Source organism: Haemorhous mexicanus, chromosome 4, assembly GCF_027477595.1.
Source record: "Haemorhous mexicanus isolate bHaeMex1 chromosome 4, bHaeMex1.pri, whole genome shotgun sequence".
NCBI lineage: Eukaryota > Metazoa > Chordata > Aves > Passeriformes > Fringillidae > Haemorhous > Haemorhous mexicanus.
Window position 1 is genome coordinate 69,506,862 of NC_082344.1, and position 24,586 is coordinate 69,531,447.

Below are 24,586 nucleotides of genomic sequence, written 5' to 3' on the forward strand. Positions count from 1 at the left end.
AAAAGAAGTTAAGCAGCTTTAATGACAACAAATGACCACCTCCTGTTTTCAGGTGCTTTTAAGAGGTTTAAATGAGATACTTGTTCAATAATCCTATTGAGACACAGTGAGGCTTTTGAAATACTTTCTATAGTGTTGAAAACTGGTGAAACTCCAGCACTCTCTAGTATGTAGCAACTTGAAAAAAAACACTAAACTGACTTTGTCACATCCTTTTTTTGTGTAATTCTAAGATTTCTTCATAGGAAATATATATATATGTGAGCCTAAGTGACAATTAGATGATCAAATCAAGTATTTTAAAATAAGTATTTAAATATTAGCTTATCAATTTTTTTTTTTCCCTTCCAGTTTCTTCGAATATGTGCTGATCTTTTTCGCCTGGTCCCTTTTTTGGTTTTTCTTGTTGTCCCATTTATGGAATTTTTACTTCCAGTAGCTCTTAAGTTGTTCCCTAATATGCTTCCCTCTACATTTGAGACAAAGTCTAAAAAGGTAAGAAGGTCTGAATTTATAATCCAGTCATACTTTTTAAAAAATTAGAAAATTCTTGGTAAGAAAAATTAGAAAAAGTCTAAAAACAATAGATTTTTTTCAGTGTTGGGGTAATGATTTTATCTTCCTTATTTTGAAGATCTTACTTTTTAACATATAATAGTGAACCAATACCATCCTGGTTTTTCTATGTGCAGGTGCTAAGCTATCGGGGTTGAAAGCCTCTCTTGTCTTTTCTGCTATCCTCATTTCCATTTTCTATGACTCCTACAAAGGAGAACTAAAGCTATTTTGTTTTTCTGGTTGTATTATAATCGACATTGTAACATTTGTAGTCTTAAACCTTGATACAAGGTTTTTCATCTGTATACTTAATATTTAAAATAGCTTCTTCCACTTTTTTTTTTTTTTGCTTAAACTTTCTTTCTACTAGTTATATTTTCTCAGAATTGTTAGAGATTTGTAAAAACCCACCAAGAGTCCCACGAGTTTTTGCTTTCAGAGCACACAGTGAGCTCTTCAACTTGTTCAGTGTGATTTGGGGGTCTTTGGGAAGAGTGAATTGTCCTTTGGAATGTGTGTATTATACCAGAAGTCCAGAATTACTTGTCTCGGGGCAGAAGTAATGTTTAGATCATGTGTTTCTGGCAGGAACTTTTAAAAACAAATAATTTTTTTTAACAGGAGGAAAGATTGAAGAAAGAATTGAGAGTAAAGCTTGAATTGGCTAAATTCCTTCAAGACACCATTGAGGAGATGGCCTTAAAAAATAAAGCAGCCAAGGGAAATGTTACAAAAGATTTTTCAACATTCTTTCAAAAGGTAAAAAATTTAGAAAATACATTTTCTCTTCCTACAAAAAAAAAAAGCTTTGGTTTTTTTCGATCTATGGTAATCACCAATCATACCTTTATTTTTTTGGACTTGGAGAAACAGAATATAGTAGTTTTCTTAGGATAAATTTCTTTTTTTGTCAGTGTGATGAAGTTTTCCTATTATTAACTTTGGTGTTCTAGCTACAGCTTTTGCTCTCTAATTCTAGAAGCACTATATTTCTGCTCATTTGTTTCTTCTTCACTCATTTGTTAATAAGTTAAATCTCACATGAAACATGGTGTGCTCAGTGGTTACTCATGTAGGTTTTGACCTCTTTTTTTTCAACACGGGGTGTGAAAACTAGGAGAGGACTTCTTTCCTAATTAACTGATTGAAACTTAATGGAGGGAAAACTAATTTTTTTTTTGGTCAAATTTAATTCTGCTTGTAAAAACAGTTTTAAAGTGCACAGTTGCTATACTGACTAGAACGTGGTATAATCTGAGGTTTAGCTAAAATGTAGTTGCTGTGCAAAATTTTCCTATTCAAGTTCAGTTGCTGACAGAGAGACTTAAGTGTCAGACATCTGCATTAATGGCCTTTAGGCTTCACAGCGTTTCCTTTCACCAAACTGTGGGTGAGAATAAGGTGCTCCCTGGAGAGATGAAAAATGCTTCCTTAGGCTTCTCAGGACAGTCCTTATCTCTGATTTCTCTTAACTCTGGGGCTGTTGAGTAAGAGGTGGAGCCACCAGCATCACCGAGTGCTTTGTTGAAAGAAAGGCAGTGGTCCCCTCCTTTGGAGAGAGTGTGCATTTGCACAGAAAAAGGCACATGAGCCCAGGGGTTTTAGACATGAACTTGGCAACCTCTTCCAAATAGCTTAAGATTTTCCTGCATGTCAGGGGTGATAAGATGATGTTGATAGTGCCACATACATCACCTTACATAATCGTAGTGGCAAATTTTGCCAGACAGTAACTTCTTGCAAAGTCCCTGTACTTTGAAGCCTCTCTGCAGTCATCTGTTTCTGTTCTTTTGAATCTGCAGAACATTGTAAGTGGTTAGCTATAGCAGTTAGTGGCTGAGGCACTGCCCCTGCAGGCTCTGGGAACTTGCCCACTCATGCTTCGTGTTCAGAACATTTCATTTTCTTCTGGAAGAACTGCTACTGAGAATTTACATTTGGCCGTTAATTTTCATGGAAATAAATGATGTTTCACTCCACATTTGCTGGAGGAAGTCCCAAGTTCCTCTGATGACTAAGAAAGAAGTTTCAAGCCCTGCATTTCATATGTGTGGGTGTGCTTTTTACGGCTTTATATTTCTCATTTGTGCCACAGAGACAAATTTCATTGATCTCATTTTGCTGTACCGGATAATAAATGTCAGAGGAAGAAGCAGCTTCAATGTTTCCCACCTTTTTGCTATTCTTTAACAGTGGCTGCTGTGGTGAAGTATTTGATGCTGCAAGAACCATTGATTGCAGGCTTAATGTGTCTGCTGCATAATTCCAGAATTTGTCTCTGTTGCTTTGTAGCTAGTGATATAATAGAAAGCTTCAGTTTGTGCTTTCAAGAAACACGTGCTTGGCTCTGTCAAAATTCATCTTTAAGCAAGGGAGAAAAATACTTCCTGTGTTTTTGAAGGGCCATTTTTGGCTCCTATGGTGAAGGCATTGGTTAAGTGGAACAACAAGGCCTTTGACCTTTCTTTCTTCAAGATGGTTTCTCTGCTACAGAAGTATCCTGGAGGTTAATGGGCTCAAGGCCATCTTGTCTCCTGATTTTTACCTTTTCCTGTACTCAGTAGCTGTTCTATAAGATATTTGAGTTTGCAGGTAGAATAGGTAGGCATGATAAATCAGGCAGTGCAGGTAATGTTAGCTTTTCAAACTGTATTTGATGTCACTAGTTTTATGTTTTCTTTACAGGAGTTAAAAAAAGTAAAGGTATTGGGAAAAGTTTTTTTATATCTATGATTAGACCAAAGATGTTAAGACTAGGAGTATGTAATTGTAAGTTCTGTAGATATGTGATGTAGTGATGTCACTAATAAGCTTTTGGTGGCATACTTGAAATAGAAAAATCAACATCTATACAGATGATAATGCTTTACTGTGACCTGATGAGACCAGGGAATTTTTCTCCTCCTCTTTTGAACTGTTATTTCAGCTTCCAATAATTGGTTTTAATGATTGGAAAGTCATTGGTAACATCACTGAAGAGCTTAAATTTGCATTTGTACAAGTAGTTACATAGAACTTGCCATCACAAAGATGCAGAGTCCTTTCCCAAACATTGCTTTATACTTTGGAATAACTTCAAGTACAAAACCATTTGCCCTGAGGTGCTGCAGAACATCTAGGAGTTGAAAGCAAAAGGGTATTGTAACAAATGAAGGGAAGTAGGTAGTTGAGTGTCCCATCTGTCTTTCATGGGGACACCAGTGTTGCAAAATTTTTGCCACTCTTACTTTATCTTCCCATCTTTGTCTTACCTGATTCTGTGTTTAGTAAATATGGTACCAGAACAGAACAAATATCTGCAAGTGTAACTCGAGTAGCAACTATTTATTAACTCAAAGGTATATATATATATGTATGTATTTCTTGAGGTATCTCATGGCAGTGCAATTCAGCTAGACCTGCTCCTTAGTGTACAGATGCATCTAATTTTTGTTCTGTTAGTTTTATCTTAAGTACATTATGCAGTGTTGTTGGAAACTGTCAGCACTATCAATTCTTTTGCCTAAGTAAGTTGTTTGTTTTTTAAGAACTTCTTTCATTCCTTTCTTATGTGCTCTTTCTTATCCCAAAACTGTTGCAAAGTGCTTGACAAAGGAGGAGAGTGTTTTTATTCAAAATAATGCCCAACTATAGCATCTGCTTTGAAAAGCTTTGTGTGTGTTTGGTTTTTTCTCACAGATCAGGGAAACTGGTGAAAGACCCAGTAATGAGGAGATCTTAAGGTTCTCTAAACTGTTTGAAGATGAGCTGACACTGGACAATCTGACCAGGCCTCAGCTGGTGGCACTTTGTAAATTGTTGGAACTTCAGTCAATTGGGACAAATAACTTTCTCCGCTTCCAGCTGACAATGAGGTTGAGGAGCATAAAAGCAGATGACAAGGTGAGTCATTCTGAATAGGCACTGGGTAATAATTTTGACACATAACAGTAATGAGTGTGTGTGGATATATGTGTGTTTGTTTTTCTAGGCATTTTCCTTTTTTGTTTTAATTGTCTTGTTTGAAAACTTTGAACAAAAAAGCTTGAAGAGCTTAAAATCAGAAGCGTCTTTATTTGTTAAGAAAAAAACTGATATTTTTTTAATCTACCATTTATTGAAATGAAAATAATTATATCACAAAGAAAAACATTTCTATGAAACTATAATTTGTAAGGGAGCTGATAGAAGTATCAGCTTAGGGGTTGGCTGGCCATGCTGGAGCAGCATGTGGGAGCAGCTGAGGCTGTTTTGTGTTAGCACAGCAGCCTCTAGTGGCTGTTGTAACACGTGGCTGTGCAGTGCTGGTGGTGCCTCTGTTTTGAGCTCTAACACAGATTTCCTTTCCATCGTGCAGATGATTGCTGAAGAGGGAGTTGATAGCCTGACTGTTAAAGAACTGCAGGCAGCTTGTCGTGCCCGAGGGATGAGAGCTCTTGGTGTGACAGAGGAGCGTCTCAAGGAACAGCTTAAACAGGTATGGTTTTGCAAGACTCAGTACACAGACCTAGTTCCAATTGTTAGCTCTGATGCTCTGGTTTTTGTTTTGATTCAGAGAAGTCATTTTGATTCTGTTCTCATTAAAGGCTTGGTTAAAACAGTCTTTCTTCTTAATAAGCTTTTGTCACATGTACTTTGTAAGTATGTAGTAGCTGTGGGTTGCTGCCTTTTGACCATGATGTTTTGATGATGCAGATAGATACTTTAAATTTAACATATCTGAAATATGTTTCCAATTTTGAAAGTTTGTCTTGTCAGTTATTATCTTGCTCAAAAGAATTTTTTACTTAATAGATCAGTTGTCTCTCGGTGTTGCCTGGTTTAGAGGAAGGTCTGTTGGAACATGTCTAGAGAAGGCCACTAAGTTGCTTACAGGGGCCTGGAGTACCTGTTATGAAGATGGGCTGAGGGAGTTGGGGTTGTTCAGCCTGGAGAAGTGAAAGCTCCAGGTACACCTTTATAGCACCTTCAGAACCTAAAGGAGGCTTACAGGAAAGCTGGAGAGGGACGTTTCACAAGGACATGTAGTGATAGGACAAGGGTGAATGGCCTTAAGCTGAAGGAGGGCAGGTTTAGATTAGATATTAGGAAGAAATTCTTTTCTGTGAGGGTGGTGAGACACTGGCACATGTTTCCCAGAGATGTGGACTCCCCATCCCTGGAGGTGTTGAAGGCCAGGTTGAATGGAGCTCTGAGGAACAGTTTAGTGGAAGGTGTCCCTGCCCATGGCAGGGAGTTGGAACTACCTGGACGATCTTTAGCCCAACCCAAATGGTTCTGTGATTTTAAGATGAATGTGAAACAAAGCACTTGTTCAAATATTCATTCAATGTTTCTTGAAATACTACTTCAAACAAAAGAAATCTTCCTATATTTCATTGGAATGGCTGTAATTCTTACCTGGTTGTAGTCTGTAGTTCCTTTGTAAGGATATTGACTGATAAGTAGTGGTAAAAAAAAAATTGTATTTACTTTTGCTTGATTTTATTTGTAAAAAAGAATAAAACATCCTGAAATTAAAGACCTTTTTTTTTGTATTGCACTTACAGTGGTTAGATCTGCACCTGAACCAGGAAATTCCTACTTCATTGCTTATTTTATCCAGAGCCATGTATCTTCCAGATACCCTTTCTCCAGCTGATCAGCTCAAAACAACCCTTCAGACACTACCAGACAGTGCTGTAAGTATTCATGGACATAGTGTGTAACTAACTTTCAGTGTCATGACTGAAAATCCACCCAGACAAATAGATGTTCTTCTCAGTTCCTTGCTTTTCCTTGAAAAACTAAATCATAGCTAGGTTTATTTGTGTGACCTTCAAAGGCAGACGTTGTGTTGTATGTAGAGAGACATGAGGATAAAGCAAACACAGAGCAATATTGGATTACATGACAGCAGACAGTAATAGCATAAGAAGATTTAGAATACACCTTTCACATACAAAAGAACAATGAATGCTTCATGCCATAGAAAGACATTAATACTTAAAAATACATGATGTTATGCAGAGAAAGAAATTATCGGAGTAGATTGTTGGTAGTCTTGAGAGAAAGAGAATGAAGAATGTGTATGATTTCAGGGTGAAAAGTTCACGTTTCCACCAAAACCGAAAACTTTCTCAAGAAAGTAATCTTTTTCTGAGAAATGCAAAAATAGGGTAACATCTGGGGGCTTTGACTTTATTCATTAGCATACCTGTACTACCTATCTCAATCAGGATATCTAAACCTACATGATGCAGCCATACCTGTATGTATGTACACACTTCTCTTAGACTACTTTTGTTATTTTTAGGCCAAAGAGGCTCAAGTGAAAGTGGCAGAAGTTGAAGGTGAAAAAATAGACAACAAAGTACGACTGGAAGCAACACTTCAGGAAGAAGAAGCCATCAGAAAAGAAAATGAAGAAAAGAAAATGTCTGAAGCTGCAGAGAAAGCCAAAGAAACCCTTGAGGCTGCAGCCATGGTAAGTTCTGCTCACAACTACTGAGGAGTAAATGTCAAGTGATGTGAACACTAGCATGTTATGAGTTACTGCCTCTGCTCTGGGTATTGTCTGCAAGAAACTGGACTTCAAGTCCACATATGGAAGATGTGAGAGAATACTTAAACTGACTGCAACACAAAAGTTTACTATAAAATATTGGCTCAGTCTTAGTTACCTTTGATTTCTCTTCCTTCTTAATTAAAGCAGCAAGAGAAGACTTCTTTTTCTGTAGTAAAGGTTGTGGTTTTGTTTTGCTTGTTTGGTTTTTTTAAATTTTCTACACTCCACATTTATCTTTGGTTCTTTCTATTTGTCATCAACCTGATAATGTTGCTGTATAATATTTGACTATAAAAGCTGCTGGCCTGCTTTATTAGTGAATTAAGCCTCAGGAGCTTACAGAAGTAGTTCTTGAAATACTAGTGGGTATGTTAATATGAAACCACTTCATATGTTGCAGGTTTTTAACTTCTTTTCATAAAAATGTGTGTTTCTACTTTGGCAACTATTTCTATTTTTATAAGTCATTCTTTACTGAAGCTACTACAGCTAATATTTTGATTTTTTAAAATGCAACCTAATGAGGTGTTTTAAATTTAGAAAGCGGCGGAACCAGCAGCAGATCTTGAAGCAACTGCTCTGCAAGCTAAAAAAAGCCAGGTGGTGATGGATACTGAACCAGAACTGGCACGGGCAGGTGCAGCAGTGCACTCAGAGGCACTGATAGATACAGCACCAGTGCTGGAAGGCATTAAGGTAACTGGATAACCACACTTTTTCATACTTTTGAATGTAAAGATTCAGAGCATTCATGTGAGGACCGTGATAAATTGCTTGCCTGCCCTGCACTTTTAACCCTCTCACCACATTCTGTCAGTTAAAAACAACTACTTAGTGGATTGAAAATTCACCAGTGCAGAAGCTGAACTAAGAGCAAAACCTGTCAGAGCATCTCCTTTATCTCTCTGCATTCCTGAAATTAATATACCTGTTTGTGGGGGGCATTTGCACTATCTGTAGATGGAATGGGCCTGTGCATATTTTATTCTCAGCTTTTCAAGAGATAGGTGTAGTTACTTTGGGTGTTCATCCTCATTCTCAAAAAGTTTCTTGAAGATAATTTTTCTACAGCTCAACTTTCCAAACTTTACTCTTTTGTTTTTTGGGTGTAATTTATCTTTTCCCATACATGGTGAATTGTTTCTCAGTTGTTTTGATTGCTTAGCCCAGGAATGAAGTTAAACATTCTTAAATGAGATGATCAGGTATGGAATTTCAGAAACTCACATAATCAGTCACATTACCTGAACTTAATCCTGGTGCACTTCAAAAAACAGTACCATAGCAAATGAAATGAACTGCCTTACCATTTAAAATCTTTGTATTGCCCTCAAAATGTGATAGTAGTGATTCCAAATATATAAAAAGAATCTTGTGTTTCCTCTTTTCTGCTAGAAGACTGAAAAGCTTGCAGGAAGATCACAAATGTGCCCTTCACTAATTTCTCTGTGTTTTCTGTTACAGGGTGAGGAAATCACCAAGGAGGAGATTGATGTGCTGAGTGATGCTTGCACCAAACTACAGGAACAGAAAAAATCACTAACAAAGGAAAAGGAGGAGCTTGAGGAATTGAAGGATGATATCCAGGAGTATAATGAGGTGAAGAATGGGGCATGGAAGTTCTTTTTCTGTTCATGTTTAGTTTTAGCAGAAGGGATCCACAAATTTAAAGATTATCTTTCTTGGTTGTTTTTAGTCTCAAGTTGGAAGCTGAGTGAATGAACTTTGTGTGTGACAATGCAGAGCCTCATTTGTGTAACATGTTCAAAGCCTAATTGTTATTAGGCAGATGAGATTTCTGCTCCTGCTCTTGTTCCCAGGGACTGGGGTAACAGGAGCTGACTGATTGCTGCATGCTGCAGTTCTTTCTTAGCAAGTGTAGATGTCAGTATTACAGAAATTTCCAAGATAAGTAAAATGAACCTTATCCAGCCTTATGAAAGGTGTGGAAAATAACATTTAAGGGGTGCATAGAAAAGGCAGCAGTGTTAAAATTTATTCTAATTCCATCTGGCTTTGTATGTCTCTACTTGTATTTCATCTACAAATGGCTCCTGTCTTAAAATGCTGGTTGAAGTCAGTAGTGTCTGTTGTAGCAAATTCTCACCAGCAAAAGCTTTTCTCTCTCTTGACTTTTTCTTCTAGGACTTGCAAGAGATCAAGGAGCTTTCTAAAACTGGTGAGGAAGAGGCAGTGGAAGAGTCGAAGGCAAGCAAGAGACTGACGAAGAGAGTGAACCGAATGATTGGTCAGATAGACAAAATTATTGTAGAATTAGAAACAAGTCAAAAGACAGCAGATGCAAAGCTGGATGGTGAGGATACTTCTGCTGGGTAAGTAATCTGGGAGCACTGGATGTGTCTCTGGCTGTTCACCTTCACTCTTGCTTTTGTCTGATGTGTGGTTAGAAAAGAGTTGGTGAATAATTTGTTTAGAATATTGAGATAACTGATTTTTAAAAAATAAAATTAACAAAATTATGCTGCAGATTTTCTCTTTTCTAAGGCTAAATATAGTTGAACTGCTGAAGGAAAAAGGGATGTATAATTCCCCAGATCCTGAGGGTGTTCTGAAAGTCAGTGTTGATTAGAATCTTACCATCTTGCCCATGCCTCTGGCATTAACAGGATTACAGGTGAAATCATCCCCTTAGTCATGCTCCTCACACAGTAATTTTGCCCTGTGCCATTGACTGAAAAGGTGCACAACAGTGTGTGTGCATATTTGTTGTTATTTAGTAACAAAGGTGTTAGTGAGGAAAAAAAATTGCGAGGGTCTGTGGTGTCTTGAGACCAGTGAGAATATGTGTCTAATGTGAGTGAAGTGAGGAGATCATTTTACACACTCCCTTTCCAAGAGATTTACTTAATTTCAATTTTTAATACGCAGACTTTCAATGAAAGATCTTTCCTGATAGTTTCATTACAAATTCATTTATCAACACTTACCCAGGTCTTAATATTATGGGAGAGTGTTTCAGGCAATCCTGTGTTAAATGGTCATACACTGCTTGTTGCACACTCTGAAATACCTGGAAACTGTGGCACAACCTGTCATGGTTTGTGATCATGAATACTTATTAATCTGGTTTATGCTTGCACCATTTTGTGTGATTCATTAAGAGAGTATGGCAGCTCCCAAAGAGCGTAACTAAACAGAAATAGGGATTCTGCTTTTGTTGCTTCTGAGCTCTGTTTTCCAGTCCCCAGGGCAAACGGTCATTTGTTGCAGATTTTGTGTAACAGGGCAGCCATATGAATGGTGCTACAGAGAAGTTGTTGATCAAAACCATCTGAATTAGTAAACTGACAATACGATGCAGAATCTGCTTGTACTGGATGTAATTATACTTTGTAATGGATGGTTTTCTAGATAATTTTGTTGGTGATTGTGGCTGATTGAAAATTGCTAGTTTAAATATTGCTTAGTTGTCAAAGGCTTGTGTCTTAACCTTCAGGATGATGCAGTCCTTATCAAGCCATGTCCAGGACATTTAGCAGCAGCATGAGAAATCCTCCTTGCATAAAAGTCTGTGCCCAGAAGAGCTGGGACTACACTGATAAAGCCCTTCTGTTTAGTATTTATTGACTTCACTGTCTCCTGCATTTCAGCTGGATCTGTGCTGGAAGATGTTTCTTCAAACTAGCAAAACATATACAAAAATCATGAGATCAGTGAGCAGCGAGTGACACCTGAAACCTGCTAGTCCTTCCTTCCTTCCCCAGAGTCTGGTCCTTGACAGGAGCAAGTGAAGCTGATTTAACCAAACAGCTCAATTGCTCAAGTGATTAGTTCTCAGCTTTTGTTTTCCTGTGACTCATTGATTTCCTGTCAGCCAGCCTCTACATGTAAAAGGATGCCAGAAACATGGCACTATATCTTTGGTAAATGGGGAGTGAAGGGACAAAGGGCATTAGTTACACAGTCTGGGAATCACAGAAAATTTTATTTCAAATGCTTCTGGGTACTTATATTTGTTCAGTGAAATGTGGAAACTAAAAACATGAGATTTGATGGTAAGATAAAAATCTGCTTTCTGATCAGTAACTCCTTTTTGGTTTTTTGCATTCTGTTCAGGATTATAAATAATTAATTAATAATTTTACAAGCATCCTGCAGTGTTGTAGCTTCCAGTACTGCTTTTTGTCAACCTTATTCCTTTGGAGTAACTGCTTGTCATGTGGAGTTTGTGCTTTCTCTTCAGGAAAAATCTCATCAGCATTGCTGAGCTAATTAATGCAATGAAACAAATTCAGAAGATTCCAGAGGAGAAGCTAACAAGGATTGCAGAGGCACTAGATGAAAACAAGGATGGCCAAATTGATATAGATAATGTTGTTAAGGTAAGTTTGTGGACTTCTTAAAGAAAATAAGGCTAACTATCCTTCAAACATTGCACCTGTTTGGCATAAATACATAGTGCAGTCTTTTGCAAGTGTCTTTACTTGATGACAGTGAGGTTTTTTGTATGTATTGTAAATAGATCTTATATAACAGCATCTTGAGAATATATATGGCTGGTTTTTTTTTGGTGGGGGGGAAATCCATTACCACATAACCTTTAAAGCTGTAGGTTTTTCTGTATGTCTCTGTCAAGTTCAAAATATGGTAATTTTGTTATTACTTAAAAATGGGAGGGAGTAGAACTACCACTGTTGGGGAAAGTGTTGACATAACATCCATAGATATATTTCATATCAATGCAAAATAGTAGCTTTGCTTGCCTATTTGTATGCTTTAGATGTTTCATTGAGATCTGTATTTCCTGTGCTTGAAAGACAACAAGGTGTGTTTGTTGCCTGATTTGTCCTGTTCTCTCATTTTGCTGAACGTTCTCAGGTTTTCTCTCCCTTTCACCTCATTTTCTTGTTTCTTTTTCACTTGGTAAATTTAGATTTGTCCTGAAACTTACTTCCCTCAAGTCATTCAGCTACTGGATACAGAAATAGCATTTAAACTATGGCCAGCTGGAAAATACAGTATCAGCCTTTTGAAACACATTTTTCCTCTCTACTGCCCCAGTGGTGATTATCTTCCCTGTTGCTCTAAACAGCCGTTGCACATTTAGCAACACAGATAAAATGTACTTGTAAATTCTGCATATGTTGCACAATAAGTCTAGGAACTTGAGGAGATGTGCCAAGAACACATTTGTACAAAAAACTATTTCAAGGAATTTGGAATAATTTACTAGATTTTTTTTTTCATTTGCTTTCTGAAACGCCCATCTCCTCTACTTTTAAGTTTTTTTAACTTTATGCCTGTCTGATACAGTAGATCTTCTTAAATAAAATGAAAGTAAAAATAAGCCTATAAATTACTGTCTTAAATACTTTTTCAACAGGTACTGAATCTCAGCTTTCCATTGAAACAGATAAAATAAATGGGTCTGTTTTACTAATGATTTAAAATGTCTTTGTGTACTGCACACACAAAGGTCAAAAGTTCTAAGTCTTTTTGTTTACATTTAACTTTTTTTTTAGTACTCTGGATGTGTTTGAGGTACTGATTGTGGTTTGAATTTGTCTTCCATGTAAGAAGGAAAATGCTGTTTTTCTTGAACACGAGAACTGAATACTTTTGTTGTCTTAACAAAATTTATTGTAGGAAAATGCCTCCATCATGTAAAACCTAAATGTGCTCTCAATTTCATTTTATGTTCATGTAGGTTGTAGAATTGATTGACAAAGAAGATATTGATATTGGCACCAGCCAGGTTGCTGAGATTATGTCACTGCTTCAGAAAGAAGAAAAACTGGAGGAAAAAGAGAAAGCAAAGGAAAAGCATGATAAGGAAGCTGCAGAAGCAAAGAATTAAGCTTCAGAATCTGAAGCTAATCACAGTTGTAACCAAAATCTTGTATATCTATCTGTGTCTAATGGCTACATATTACTTGAGCTTTGTGATTATGGGAAGTGTTTTGAGCTGATTCTGGTAATAAATCGTAGAGAAGTTTTCTGACATATGGAATGAAATTTCCGTTCGTCAAAGAAGTGATTTAGTGTCATTCCATACTGATGAAAACAGAATAGGCTTCTGTAGCAGTGCTCCTGCCCACAAAAACATGTATTTGCACTCATTGTTGTAGTACAGTGATCCATTAAACTTGGAAGTTTACTGTATAAATTCAGTGTATCTATCATGGAGAAATGTTTCCCATTTATTTTCTTCCATCATTACATGGGGCCCAACCTTGCTCTGCTTCTACCTTTTAGCTTTTTCAAAATTTAATACAATCTTTCTGTTCCATCACAATACTACACATTTTCTAATCTGCTAGTGAAGATTCCATGGCTTCAGTAGTAGCTCTGTAGATTTAGGGGTTTTTAAGCTAAATATCACTAAGCTGTTGCCTCACTGACAGAGAATGTGGCATTCTGATCACTTTTATGAATTCATGGTTACTATTACTTTCTGTTGAAGGGGAAAATCAGATTTATTTTTCCCTAGAATGGAAACTTGGCATGAAGTTTGCTACTTATGGGTGCCTTAAATTTCATAGGACTAGAGAGGAGAGTATGTTTCTTCTACTCAAAATTCCATTAATTATTAAAGCGTTGGAATCACAGGAGCCTTCAAAATAGTTTCAGAACACAATCTGTCACATGGTAAAGTGAGTTAAAATGTTTGTCTGAATAGCAAGATGAAAATAATCAAAAGGAGAAAATGTCAGTTGTGATCTTTTTGCATATATTTTTAAAAATGTAGCTATCTTTGTGTGCTTGTTTTTCATCTGATAATTATTTACACCATAACTAGTTCTCTTACCTCTCAATTTTCATCTCAGGTATAAAGTCATTAACAAGGTATAGTCAGAGTACATAAATATGTTCATCTCATGGCTTTGCTTACTGTGCAGTCAACAAGTCATTTCTGGTATTGCCAGTGCTTTGATTACATTCTTGGTTTATAGTCACTGTCTTTAAATGTGTGACTACATACTGGCTGTAGGTCAAGGTTTTCTCATTAATATTTCTTAGCAGTAAATTTTAAAGTTTTAAAACTAAAATACTTACTCTGGGATGTTCCATAGTTCATGGTAGCCTAAATTTTACACTTTTCTTAAAATCTGTTATGAAATACACGTAGTGTGGCTTGAACCAGCAGGGTTGTGGTTTGGGGTTTTTATTTTGTTTTTATTTTGCACCCAGTATTGTAAAATGTACAACCATTCTTGATTTTGTGCACATTATAGAGAGCACATCTGACAATGGCACTGTACATGATGATATTGAGGTGGGCAGTTAGTACTTAATGCTTTTAGTCATAGTAGCATATTTTTGTAGAAAATACCAACTCCCAAGCATATTTCAGCATAATTCCATGTGCAGTATTTATCTAGATTGGCTAAATTATTTGTACAAACTTATTTGAAGTTAGTGGAACAAAAGAAGTTTTGACAGTCTCATGGCTTGCATGATATGGACCATTGTATTTAGTTGTTTCCAAAGCAATATGTACAGTGAGATGTACAGTACTAGAAAAAGTCAGTGTCTAGTTCAACTATTGAGTTCATATTCTGTACAGTTTGCAAAGAAAGCTGCTTACAGCAAGATCCTCCTGAGAATTACTGTAATTGTATTTAAAGTGTGAAATTGCTGTGGTGAAGCTGAAATTTCAAATCAGTACAATCTTTATGGTTCATGTTTCCCAAAATAAGGGGGCTGTTCTCTTCCTCATAAATCAAGATTACCTTGGAGATTTCAGCCAGGAAGTCACTTTGTAGATTTTTGAACATCTGACTTCACTATGTGCTTTTTTTTTTTTTTTAGGCCAATGCTTGTGTTAGATGAACATTCAAGAATAAAACTGATTTCACAAAAATATGATCTAGAAACTAATTTTCCATTTTATAATTTACAGCTAGAATTTATGGGCTTTGAAGTACGCTCAATTTTTACAGTGGCATATTTTCAATTTTAAAACAATGTATAAGAATATTACTTGACATTCCTGAAACGTGGTAAAGATACTCTAAAACTGCCTGCTACCTTTCATGGAATATCAAAAACCTAAGAATCGTATTCACTTCAATGCATGCAGATTTAAACCAGGGAAGTAGCAGAAAAAGCTGTTTTCAAGTATTTATTAATTAAACTTTACAGAGCTTTAACTGTCCTGAAAGTAAATTGACTGATTGCAGTATTTGGGAGTTTAAAACACTTTGCTGCTGTTCTGTATTTACTGTTCACTTAAATTTTCTGTGGATTAAATAAGAAGGGAGCCAAAAATAGCTGATTTTTAAATTTTATTTTATGAAGAATATTCTGATTAAAATAATTGGAATACATTTAGACTTGCATGAAATTTGGCATATTGTGAGTTCTTTACAGATTACATAAAATTCTTTTAAATGCCAGTCAGAAATGGAAGCTTTCTGCTGTGACCTAGCAAAGCAATGACAGGACATGCACACCAACCACAGAAATGACTTTCATGGGGAATGCCTTCCTTCTGTTCAAAGCAGGCAAACCCATGGCAGCTGGACTTAAACAACACGTGTTCTGCAAGCTTTAAAAGATTAGGGAAGCCCTTGGTGATCCACTTTTACCCAACTTTGAACCTCCCAAGCAGCTCTGTACTGGTAATACAGGCAACTGCAGCAGAGTGGAGTAGCTCCAGCTGATGTTCTTGGTTGCCTTTGGTGTTGACCAAAAAAACCAGAAGCTGCAGTACATTCAGAGAAAGGATGAGTGTACAAGTGTACATTAACTGGTCAGAACTTATTCCTGAGTGAATATTTAATCAGGAGATGTAAATATTTCTTTAAATAATTTAAAGGATAGACGAGATTTCAATGACTTTGTGACTTACACAGGCAAAGCCTCTGAGCTCAGACTTAGGTGATTGGTAAGACCATTGATGGGGTTGTTGCAGATTCAAATAAATTTTGACTATAAACTATTCAGGGGGAAAATGTAAAACACGCAAAAAGCTTTTTTAAAAATCCATTTAGGAACAGGGAAGAGAAGTAGAGTAGGATGTGATTTCTTTCCCCCCTTCAAAACAAGCATGTTACAGGAGCTATTTTATTGAAAAACTTGTTTCTTTTTCATCTTAGCCCAAAAGATGGTTTTCACAGAGATTTTCATCACTGACTACATACTGTGAGAGTCAATCTGCCTGCAGGTTGAGTGCCAGAAAGCTGGTTCAGTCAGAGTTTTTCAGCAGGACTGCAAGCAGGTAGAGAGTATCTCTTGCCAGGATTGTACCTTACACTAACGTAGGCTTTGTCCAGGGGGAAAAGTTACATCTTTTATACAACTCCAAAATACTTCTTGTAACTTTATATCTGCATACCTTGCTAATAATTTTAACTTTAGCTACTTCAGCATGTATTTAAATACTTTTAAATTGTTAATATCAAATAATTGGGTGTACTTAATTAAAAGAATAATCCCATATTCTGTTCTTCATTTGTATTCCAAATTTTGCTTTTCAGTTGATGTATTATAAATTTAAGTTGAAAATCATTTGTCTGTGCTCTGAGCATACTGGTCCTGTGTTTGCCATAACTCAGTATAAAATTTTTATTTTAATTGGAGCTTGTGTCCTTTGTTTAGTTACAATAAAAGTATCATTTTGAAACCTAATCTCTCCATTATTTTTCTGGTTTTTTTTATTGTTTAGTGTTAATTTATTACTCTTCAGATGAGATGCCAGGCACAGGGCTGGATGCTGATGAGCCGTGTCCATGAAAGTAATCTCCTGTCTGCTTTAAAACAGGATTTGGGAACATGCAAATGCTGAATCCGCTCTCTAGTGTCAAGTGTTTCAACAGGTGGCCGAAGACATCCCTCTGCCTTGACATGCTTTTAAAATAACCAATAAGCAAGGTGGTGTTGCAAATTTTTCCTTCTTCTGCTTAAAGCCAAATACCAAATAAAAAGCTTTAAAAGTGGCAGAACTTGTTCCTTTTAAGCTTTTGCTTTAAGAATTTCCTTTAATGACCTTTTAATTCGGGTGAATAGGTGTGGTGTGCAGCAGTGGTCAAACTGACTAGCAGAGGAATTGGGGTTTGAGTTTGTGAATTAAATGTGGACATTGGCAAGTGTCCTTGATCATATTTACTGAACTCCCAAGAAAGAGGTTGACTTCTGGATCCACTGTTCTCTTTGCTGAGATAAATTGGTTATTATACTCTTTAATGAATCGTTATGACATGTTTATAACAGTGGTGTGTAACTGTTAAAATCTGAGGGGAAAAGCTTGTAGATTGAGATAAGGCAGTTTACTAAGGCAACAGCAAAAATTTGTGCATGCACAAGCAAAGAGGAAAAAAATAAGATTTATTCTCTACTCCCCATCATCAGGCGATGTTCAGCCACTTCCTGGGAAGCAGGGCTTCAGCAGGTGAGGAAGTTGCTCTAGAAGGCAAACATTGTAAATAACAAATGTCCTTCCTCCCTCCTCCTTTCTTTGGCTTTGAATCTGAGCTGACATCACAGGGTCTAGAATATACCTTTGGTAAATTAAGTTGTGTCCCCTCCCAGGACCTTGCCCACTCCCAGCCCGTTGGTGGAGGGAATGTTGAGACAGTGCTGGTGCTGTGCTAGCCCTGCTCAGCAGCAGCCAAAACATGGGTGTGTTATCAACACCTTTCCAGCTCCCAGGGCAAAGCACAGCACTGTGAGGGCTGCTGGGGGGAAATGCTCAGCCAGACTCAATGCAATTACAGGCATGGATTTGTGCATTGTCTGCAAATATGCACAGAGGGAATGGCAACTGCCTGCTCTAGTAGCAGATAATGAACATATTGCTGGGACTTCATTGGATGGAATCTTCTTTTGCATCAGACTGGTGTTGCAGGCAGGCAGAAAACTGGTTGGGGAAACCTCTGACTTCATGACATTGTGGTCTGGAAAGGATTAATGGGGAAGTTTTATTGCAAACTGTTTTGGTGAAATGCCATTTAGAGGGTGAACACATCTGCATAGTGGTGGTGAGAGACTGATGGCCTTGTGGTTGTTTCATCGACCTGAGGCTTGAGAAATCTGTGTTCAGTTAATGCCCAGTCTATCAATAATCCATCACTTGCCTCTTGTGCCACTGTAACATAAAACCTCCCTGACAGTGACTGGGCAGAAAACATGTTCTCCAGAGCAGAGTCTGTGCAAGGACCTAGTACAGCATTTTGTAGCAAAAAGGATTTTAAATACCAAATGCAGACAGTGACAGATCGTACCAGTGAGTTTCTCTGGCTAAGGATTCTCACTTTTCTCACTGCTTATTTATTTGGTATTTTCTTGAATTATTTCTCAATGCTGATGTGAGCAGGAAGATGTTTGTAGTATGTTTCTAGTTCCCCATACCCCGTGTTCACTTCCACTTTTCTGTATTATTGGATATAAATCTTTCTCAGTAGTTAAATATCCTTCACAGGTCAAAATTCTTTGGGGGCTCATTAGCATGTACAATTTTACCCTTGCCAAACCTTTTGTGGTTTGCAAACATCAGTTTCTTTCATCTAACTGGTGTAAAGGATTTCTACTATGCTAGAGATGGATCTAATGCAGATTTGCTTCTTTCCATCTAGTATTTCTCTCTATGTATATTGGCAGAACAGCCCCCTCATGAACAGTCTGATTTATGGCTCAGGGAGTGCTGCAGAAGCAATTTGAGATGTCAGCTCTCCCGTGCATGTTGGATTCTCTGTCCCTCCTTTTGTCTTAGCTCCAGCCCAAAAGCCAGCCAAGCTTTTTCATAGTGTTTTCTAACTGCAGTTTCAGGTCCTTGATTGAGCAAGATTTTCAGACTCTGTTGTAAGGAGAGCTTCAGCAAGGAGCTGAAGGGCAACTGGGAGATGAGAAACAAAAGAATAATTTCAAAAAGAAAAAAACAAAAAAGAGAGAGAGTAGTCTTAATAATCTTACTAAAGATGGGAAGTAACAACCTGTTGTGAAGAAAACCTGGGGATCTTAGCAGCCTACTCTAGACTTGTAAAAGTGTTTTTTTCCACAGATGTAATCCCAAAGTAGTGAGCAAAGCAGCAGGTGTTTCTCCTCCATCCTTCCCAAACCCCATTTTCTCTACCTTTACTTCAATATATAGGACCAATTAGAAAAGATATATGGAGTCCCTGTTGCTCGTCAGCTCCTCAGAACCTGGCTTTGCCCTGGTGGAAGAGGAGTTAAAATATTAATGTTTCCAATGAACTGGGTGATGTTCAGTGCTTGGTCTGTGCAAACTCCAGTAATCAGCAGCCTTCATCAAGATCTGCTCTCACCTTCCTCAGTCATAACTGCCCCAGCTCCTCTGTGGGCCCTGTGCAGTCTCTGCTCCTAAGAACAGGATGCTTTTATCCTTCCCTTCCAATCCTGCATGCTCTAATCTTCAGGAACTGTATAAGCCACAACACTTGAGTGGAAAATATGTTCCTAGGATGAGTCTTCAAGATCAAGAGTGACACTGAGAGGAAGCCATGCACTTGACTATTTTTAGACCTAACTTCTGCAGCCATTAAATTCTATGATGAAACAAACACTGCTGTCCCTAAGTGACTCAGTGTGATTTAGTTTGAATTTTACCTAAGCCATGTGGGATCTTCTTCCCAGAAAATCCTTTGTACTCTGAAAATGAGATCCTTTTGGCTATCTAGGTTTTGGACTTTCAAATTCAAGAATTGACTGGTGTCAACCCAAAAGCCCTTTTCAAATAAATGACAGGGGAGAAATCACTAACAGAAAACCCCTTATTTGTACTTTTTCTGTGCCTTTTGGTACATAATTTGTAGCTTTGTGCTCAAGAGAAACCTGATGTGGAAAACAGCTCACCTAGCCAGGCTCAAGGAAGATTTGTAGCAGTGAATGGAAATAAGCAGGGAGAGCTGATTGTATAATTTTCATTGCTCATTCTTCTGTGTAATTTTCCTTGGAGTGAGTGGGAGGCTATAATATTATTTTGTTTTAATTTTGTGCACATAAACACACCCTCAATCAAGAGAAATATAGTATAAATATAGGATATAGACAAATAGAAAACTATTGATGTCCTTGTATGTGTACCATCAGGCATGATACTCTCCCTGAACCTGTCGCTGGTACCTGGACACTTGAGAAAGCGAGGGAAAGGCTTGGGAACCTCATTTCAGCTTTGAATGCGCGATGCCACGGTGGCGGGTGAAGCGGACACGACTCCTGCGTTTTTCAGGAGAGCAGAGGGAGGATAAATTCTCGTGTCCCAGCCCCGGGACCAGCCAGCATCCCGCCGGGATCCGGCTGCGCATCGGCACCGCCGCGCCCGCCGCGCCAGCCGCTGGGGGGCGCCCGCCGCCCGCCGGGAGCGCCCCGCGTGTCCCCGCCCGGATCCCGCCCGTCGGATCCCGTCTGATCCCAGCCGGGTCCCTGCCTTCATCCCGTCTGATCCCGCCTGGATCCTGTCTGATCCCTCCCGGACCCCTACCCTGATCTCGTTTGATCCTTCTCGGATTCCTGCTCGGATCCTGTCTGATCCTATCCTGATCCCTGCCCACATCCTGTCTGATCCCTCCCGGATCCCTGCCCTGATCTCGTCTGATCCTTCCCGGATCCCTGCCCGGATCCCATCTGATCCAACCCAGATCCCGAGCGCCTGATCCAGCCTGGATCCCGCCCGCATCCTGCCCGGATCCCTCCCGGATCCCTGCCCTAATCCCGCCCGCATCCCGTCTGATCCGGCCCAAATCCCGTCCGTCGAATCCCGCCCGGATCTCGCCCTGCAGGAGATGGATCCCGCATCTCCTTCGTCCCCAGGAGCCTGTGTGACACTCACGGGCTCTGCTTCACACACTCTCGGGATGGCTCGGCTGGAAGGGACCTTGAGGCTGGACATCGTTGCAGCCCCGCATGGGCAGGATCACCTCACCGTCACTACATGGTGATCACCTCACCGTCACTACATCAGGCTGCCCATCCAGCCGGGCCCTGAATGCTTCCAGGGATGGGGCATCCTGGATAACCTGTTCCAGTGCCTTGCCACGCTCCTGCTATCACAGAATCAGAGTCATTTATGTAGGAAAAGAATTACAGGATCATCAAGTCCAACCTTTAACCAGTCATCACCTTCTCAACGAGACCATAGCACTAAGTGCTAAAAACCTACTTTATGTCTAATCAAAATCTACTCTATTTTAATTGGAAATGATTACACCTTCTCTCATCACTGCAGGCCCTGCTGAAAATTCTGTCCCAATCTTCCTTGTAAGCTTCATTTGGGTACTGAAAGGTGCTCCAAGGTCTCCCTGGAGCCTTCTCTTTTCCAGGCCGAACAGCCCCAGCTCTCTAGTCTGTCTCCACAGCAGAGGTGCTCCAGCCCTCGGAGCCCCCTGTGCCCTCCTGTGGACCCGCTCCAACAGATCCGTGTCTCTCCTGGGTCAAGGACCCCGGAGCTGGGCACAGCACTGCAGGTGGGGGTTCATGAGAGAGGAGTAGAGGGGCAGAACCACCTCCCCTGCTCTGCTGGCTGCACTACTTCTGATGCAGCCCAGCACATGGTTTGCTCTCTGGGCTGTAAATACAGGGTCTTGTTTCTCAAATCTTTCATTCCTCCCCCTGAGGATTGTGTTTTCTCAAGGGGATGTGTGGCTGTTTCTGCCTCAGTGCTTGGTGCCTCCACACTCCCTCTTCCCATGTTTCATCTCTCTGTCAACAAGCTAACCTTTTCTTGTGAACCAGAATAAATCTTTGCTGTCTGGTCAAATGACCTGGTATAATCAGACACTGGACTTCCCACAATTAATCCCTCTTTAAAACACAGCATCAGTTCTAAATTCTCCAATCTCAGTTCAAAATCTGACAGTGAAAGGGAATCCACCACAAACCATTGGTGAGCTCTTGTACTCGTGTGTTTCTATTGCTATCACTCTGTGGTTTGTGGAGGTTTTCTTGCAGAGGGAAAAGTCTTTAAAAATAGAAAAATAAATTAACTCCCCACCCTTGGAAAATCAAATAACAAAAAGCCAAACTGTCTCCAGTGAATTTGTCTAACACTGGTTTCTTATTTAATATTTCTATATTGGCTTCAGCTGGCTGGTGGAAAAGCCCCTGACAATGTTTTCTTTGTGGGGCTGCTATGGGCTGCATTACCAGAGCTGCTCAGCTCTTCCAAAACTTTCCTGACTCTGTCATCAGTGACCTGTGTCCTGCCCTCCCCAGAGCCCTTCCCTCTGCTCTGGGGGTGTGTAGCATTTGCTTATTAACTGTTCAGTCCTGAGAGCGAGGGGTTCAGTTGTACCTGGTGGGGTTTTGTCGGCCCTGACTGCAGAGCAGTCAATGTGACTGCACTTTGAGAGGTGACATCTAAACCCCCAGGAAGATATCCATCCCATTTGTGATGGATTAAAGTGTTAATCTAGATTTGCATCTCCCCACAGAGCCCAGCACCTTCACATTGCTGCAAAAGCAGTGGTGCTGCTGAGCACTCCTGTGCAAAGGCAGATTCAGCTCTTCTCTTAGCAAATTAAATACTCAGTGCTAGAAACACTTTGCTATCGAGAACAGAACATCCCCACTCTTTCCTTTGCTATGAGGCACTTTTAGGATCAAATGTTAGGTCAGGTTAGAGTAGGTCACACAGATGTTATTCAGGGGCTTGGATGAGATGCTTCAAGTGACTTGGATATGTTATAAAAACCCACAGCTTGGTGAAGAGGTGTGAATCAGAGAACCAGAATAATTCAGGATGGAAGAGATCCCTGGAGTCACCTAAATTTCTGCTCAGAGCAGGACCAAATTTTGACCAGGTTTTTCCTGCCTTGTCCTGTCATGTTTTGCTTCTCTCTAGAGATGACAGTGACACAGATTCCTGGACCCTGTGTCTGACCACCTTCAGGGTGATAATTTTTTCCTGAAATTGGGTGGGTGTGTCCTATGTTGCACCTTATGTCTGCTGCCTCTTGTCCTATTTCTGTGCAACCCAAGGAAGAGTTTGGCTCCATCTTCTCCGCAAGCTCTCATTGCAGATTGCAGAAGGATCTCTTCTCAGGCTGTCCCCCTGAATCCTTCCCCTCTCTGGGCTGGGAGGCCCATGTGCCTCAGCCCCTCTCCATGTGCTCTGTGCTCCAGCCCCCAGCCATCCTGGTGGCCTCTGCTGGGTCCACCCTGGTGTGTTCACATCTTCTCCTGCTGAGGAGCCCAGGACTGGACCCCACACTCAAGGTGTGCCTTGCCAGTGCTGAGCAGAGGGAAAGGACCTTCCTTGCTGCCAGAGCTCTCTGCCAGCTCATGGCCACCTCCACCAGGGCCTTTTCTGCAGAGATTCTGCCTGGCAGCTCAATGACCATCATGTACTGGTACATGGGGTTATTCCTCCCATCTGATGGGCTTTGCATTCACCTTTCTGGCACTTCATGATGTTCCCATTAGCCCGTTCTCCAGCCTGTTGAGCTCCACTACACACAGCTCTCCCTCCCCTCCCACACAAGGGCCCTCTGATCACAGTGCTGAACACTCCACTGAACAGGAGGGGTTGAAAGGAAACAAGGAGGTCACACAGTTAATGCACAATGTGGAATAACTGAGTCTTACTTGTCAAATCCAAGAGGTTATTTGGGGTAAACCCCGTTTAATGACAGGCATGACAATTTACAAAATTATTATTAAGTGAGTAAACTACCATGTGGTGTTACAGAAGGCCTGAAAAAAATGTTAATAAACTGTTGGTTCAAATGTGAAAGTGCTAAACTCATCGACTATGATGTGCTCTAAAAATAGAGACTTGAGCCTCTGCAACAAAAAAATAATGCTTCCCTTAGGAAGACTTAACCAGGTCCAAGCAAAAAGCTTTCTGGCTGAAGTCCAAAACCTTTCTTTTTATAGAAGTCCTGTATTAACTTTCTTTTCATTACTTTTTGGTGGGAAATTTCTTTTTTTCCCTCCCATTTCTGTTAAGCAGTAGTGTGTGTTCAGTTGCTATGATGATAACAGCAATGACATTCCTATCACCATGAAATCTTTCAAGTTTAAAATGCCATGTGATTTTTGTACATACTGATCTTACAGGTTAAAAATGACCTGTTCCCTGTTTATGCTACATGGAATGAAACTTTAAAAAAAGACTTGCTCTTCAATTCAGTCTCCACTTTTGTTTTCTGTCCTACTTGTTTTCTAGAAGTGTAATATAACAAGATTTTTCAGTTTATTTAACAGAGCTGGTAACTTCAGTTTAGAAAATAGTGTGAAGGAGAGCTGGAACTTGCCAGACCATTGTCCAAAGTCAATGGGTTCCAGGGTATTTGTTTGATCTATAGATATTTACACTGTTTGCTCTTGTAGGGCTTACCTGCCCTACAGAAGAGATTTAAATGCTGCCTCAATAGTTCAGAGCAGCAGTTTGCTAAAAAGGACTCAGAGTCGTAGGGACTGTTGGGTTGTTTGCTTCCCAGTGATACCTAAAGGTTATAAAAAAATTACTAAACCCTTGAACTAAGTCCAATATAAGCCTGGATCCTAGTGAGGATTTCTTTGGGATGAGAATCACAAGGTAATTGGGTGACTGCAGATCACAGTGAGAGCAGTGGGTTAAAA

At 39.5% G+C, this 24,586-nt stretch overlaps 1 protein-coding gene across 1 annotated transcript in view; it reads left to right on the top strand.

Annotated features, from left to right (window-relative positions):
- LETM1 (leucine zipper and EF-hand containing transmembrane protein 1) overlaps positions 1-16,678 on the top strand; it is a 28,871-nt gene extending 12,193 nt beyond the window's left edge. Inside the window, exons 4-14 of the mRNA XM_059845333.1 lie at positions 352-495; positions 1,180-1,317; positions 4,237-4,440; positions 4,895-5,014; positions 6,087-6,218; positions 6,833-7,003; positions 7,625-7,780; positions 8,549-8,683; positions 9,230-9,417; positions 11,289-11,427; positions 12,753-16,678. Coding sequence (XP_059701316.1) covers positions 352-495; positions 1,180-1,317; positions 4,237-4,440; positions 4,895-5,014; positions 6,087-6,218; positions 6,833-7,003; positions 7,625-7,780; positions 8,549-8,683; positions 9,230-9,417; positions 11,289-11,427; positions 12,753-12,902 — 1,677 coding nt within the window. The 3' untranslated portion in view covers positions 12,903-16,678. The remainder of the gene's footprint in view (positions 1-351; positions 496-1,179; positions 1,318-4,236; positions 4,441-4,894; positions 5,015-6,086; positions 6,219-6,832; positions 7,004-7,624; positions 7,781-8,548; positions 8,684-9,229; positions 9,418-11,288; positions 11,428-12,752) is intronic.
- Positions 16,679-24,586: the final 7,908 nt, after the last annotated feature.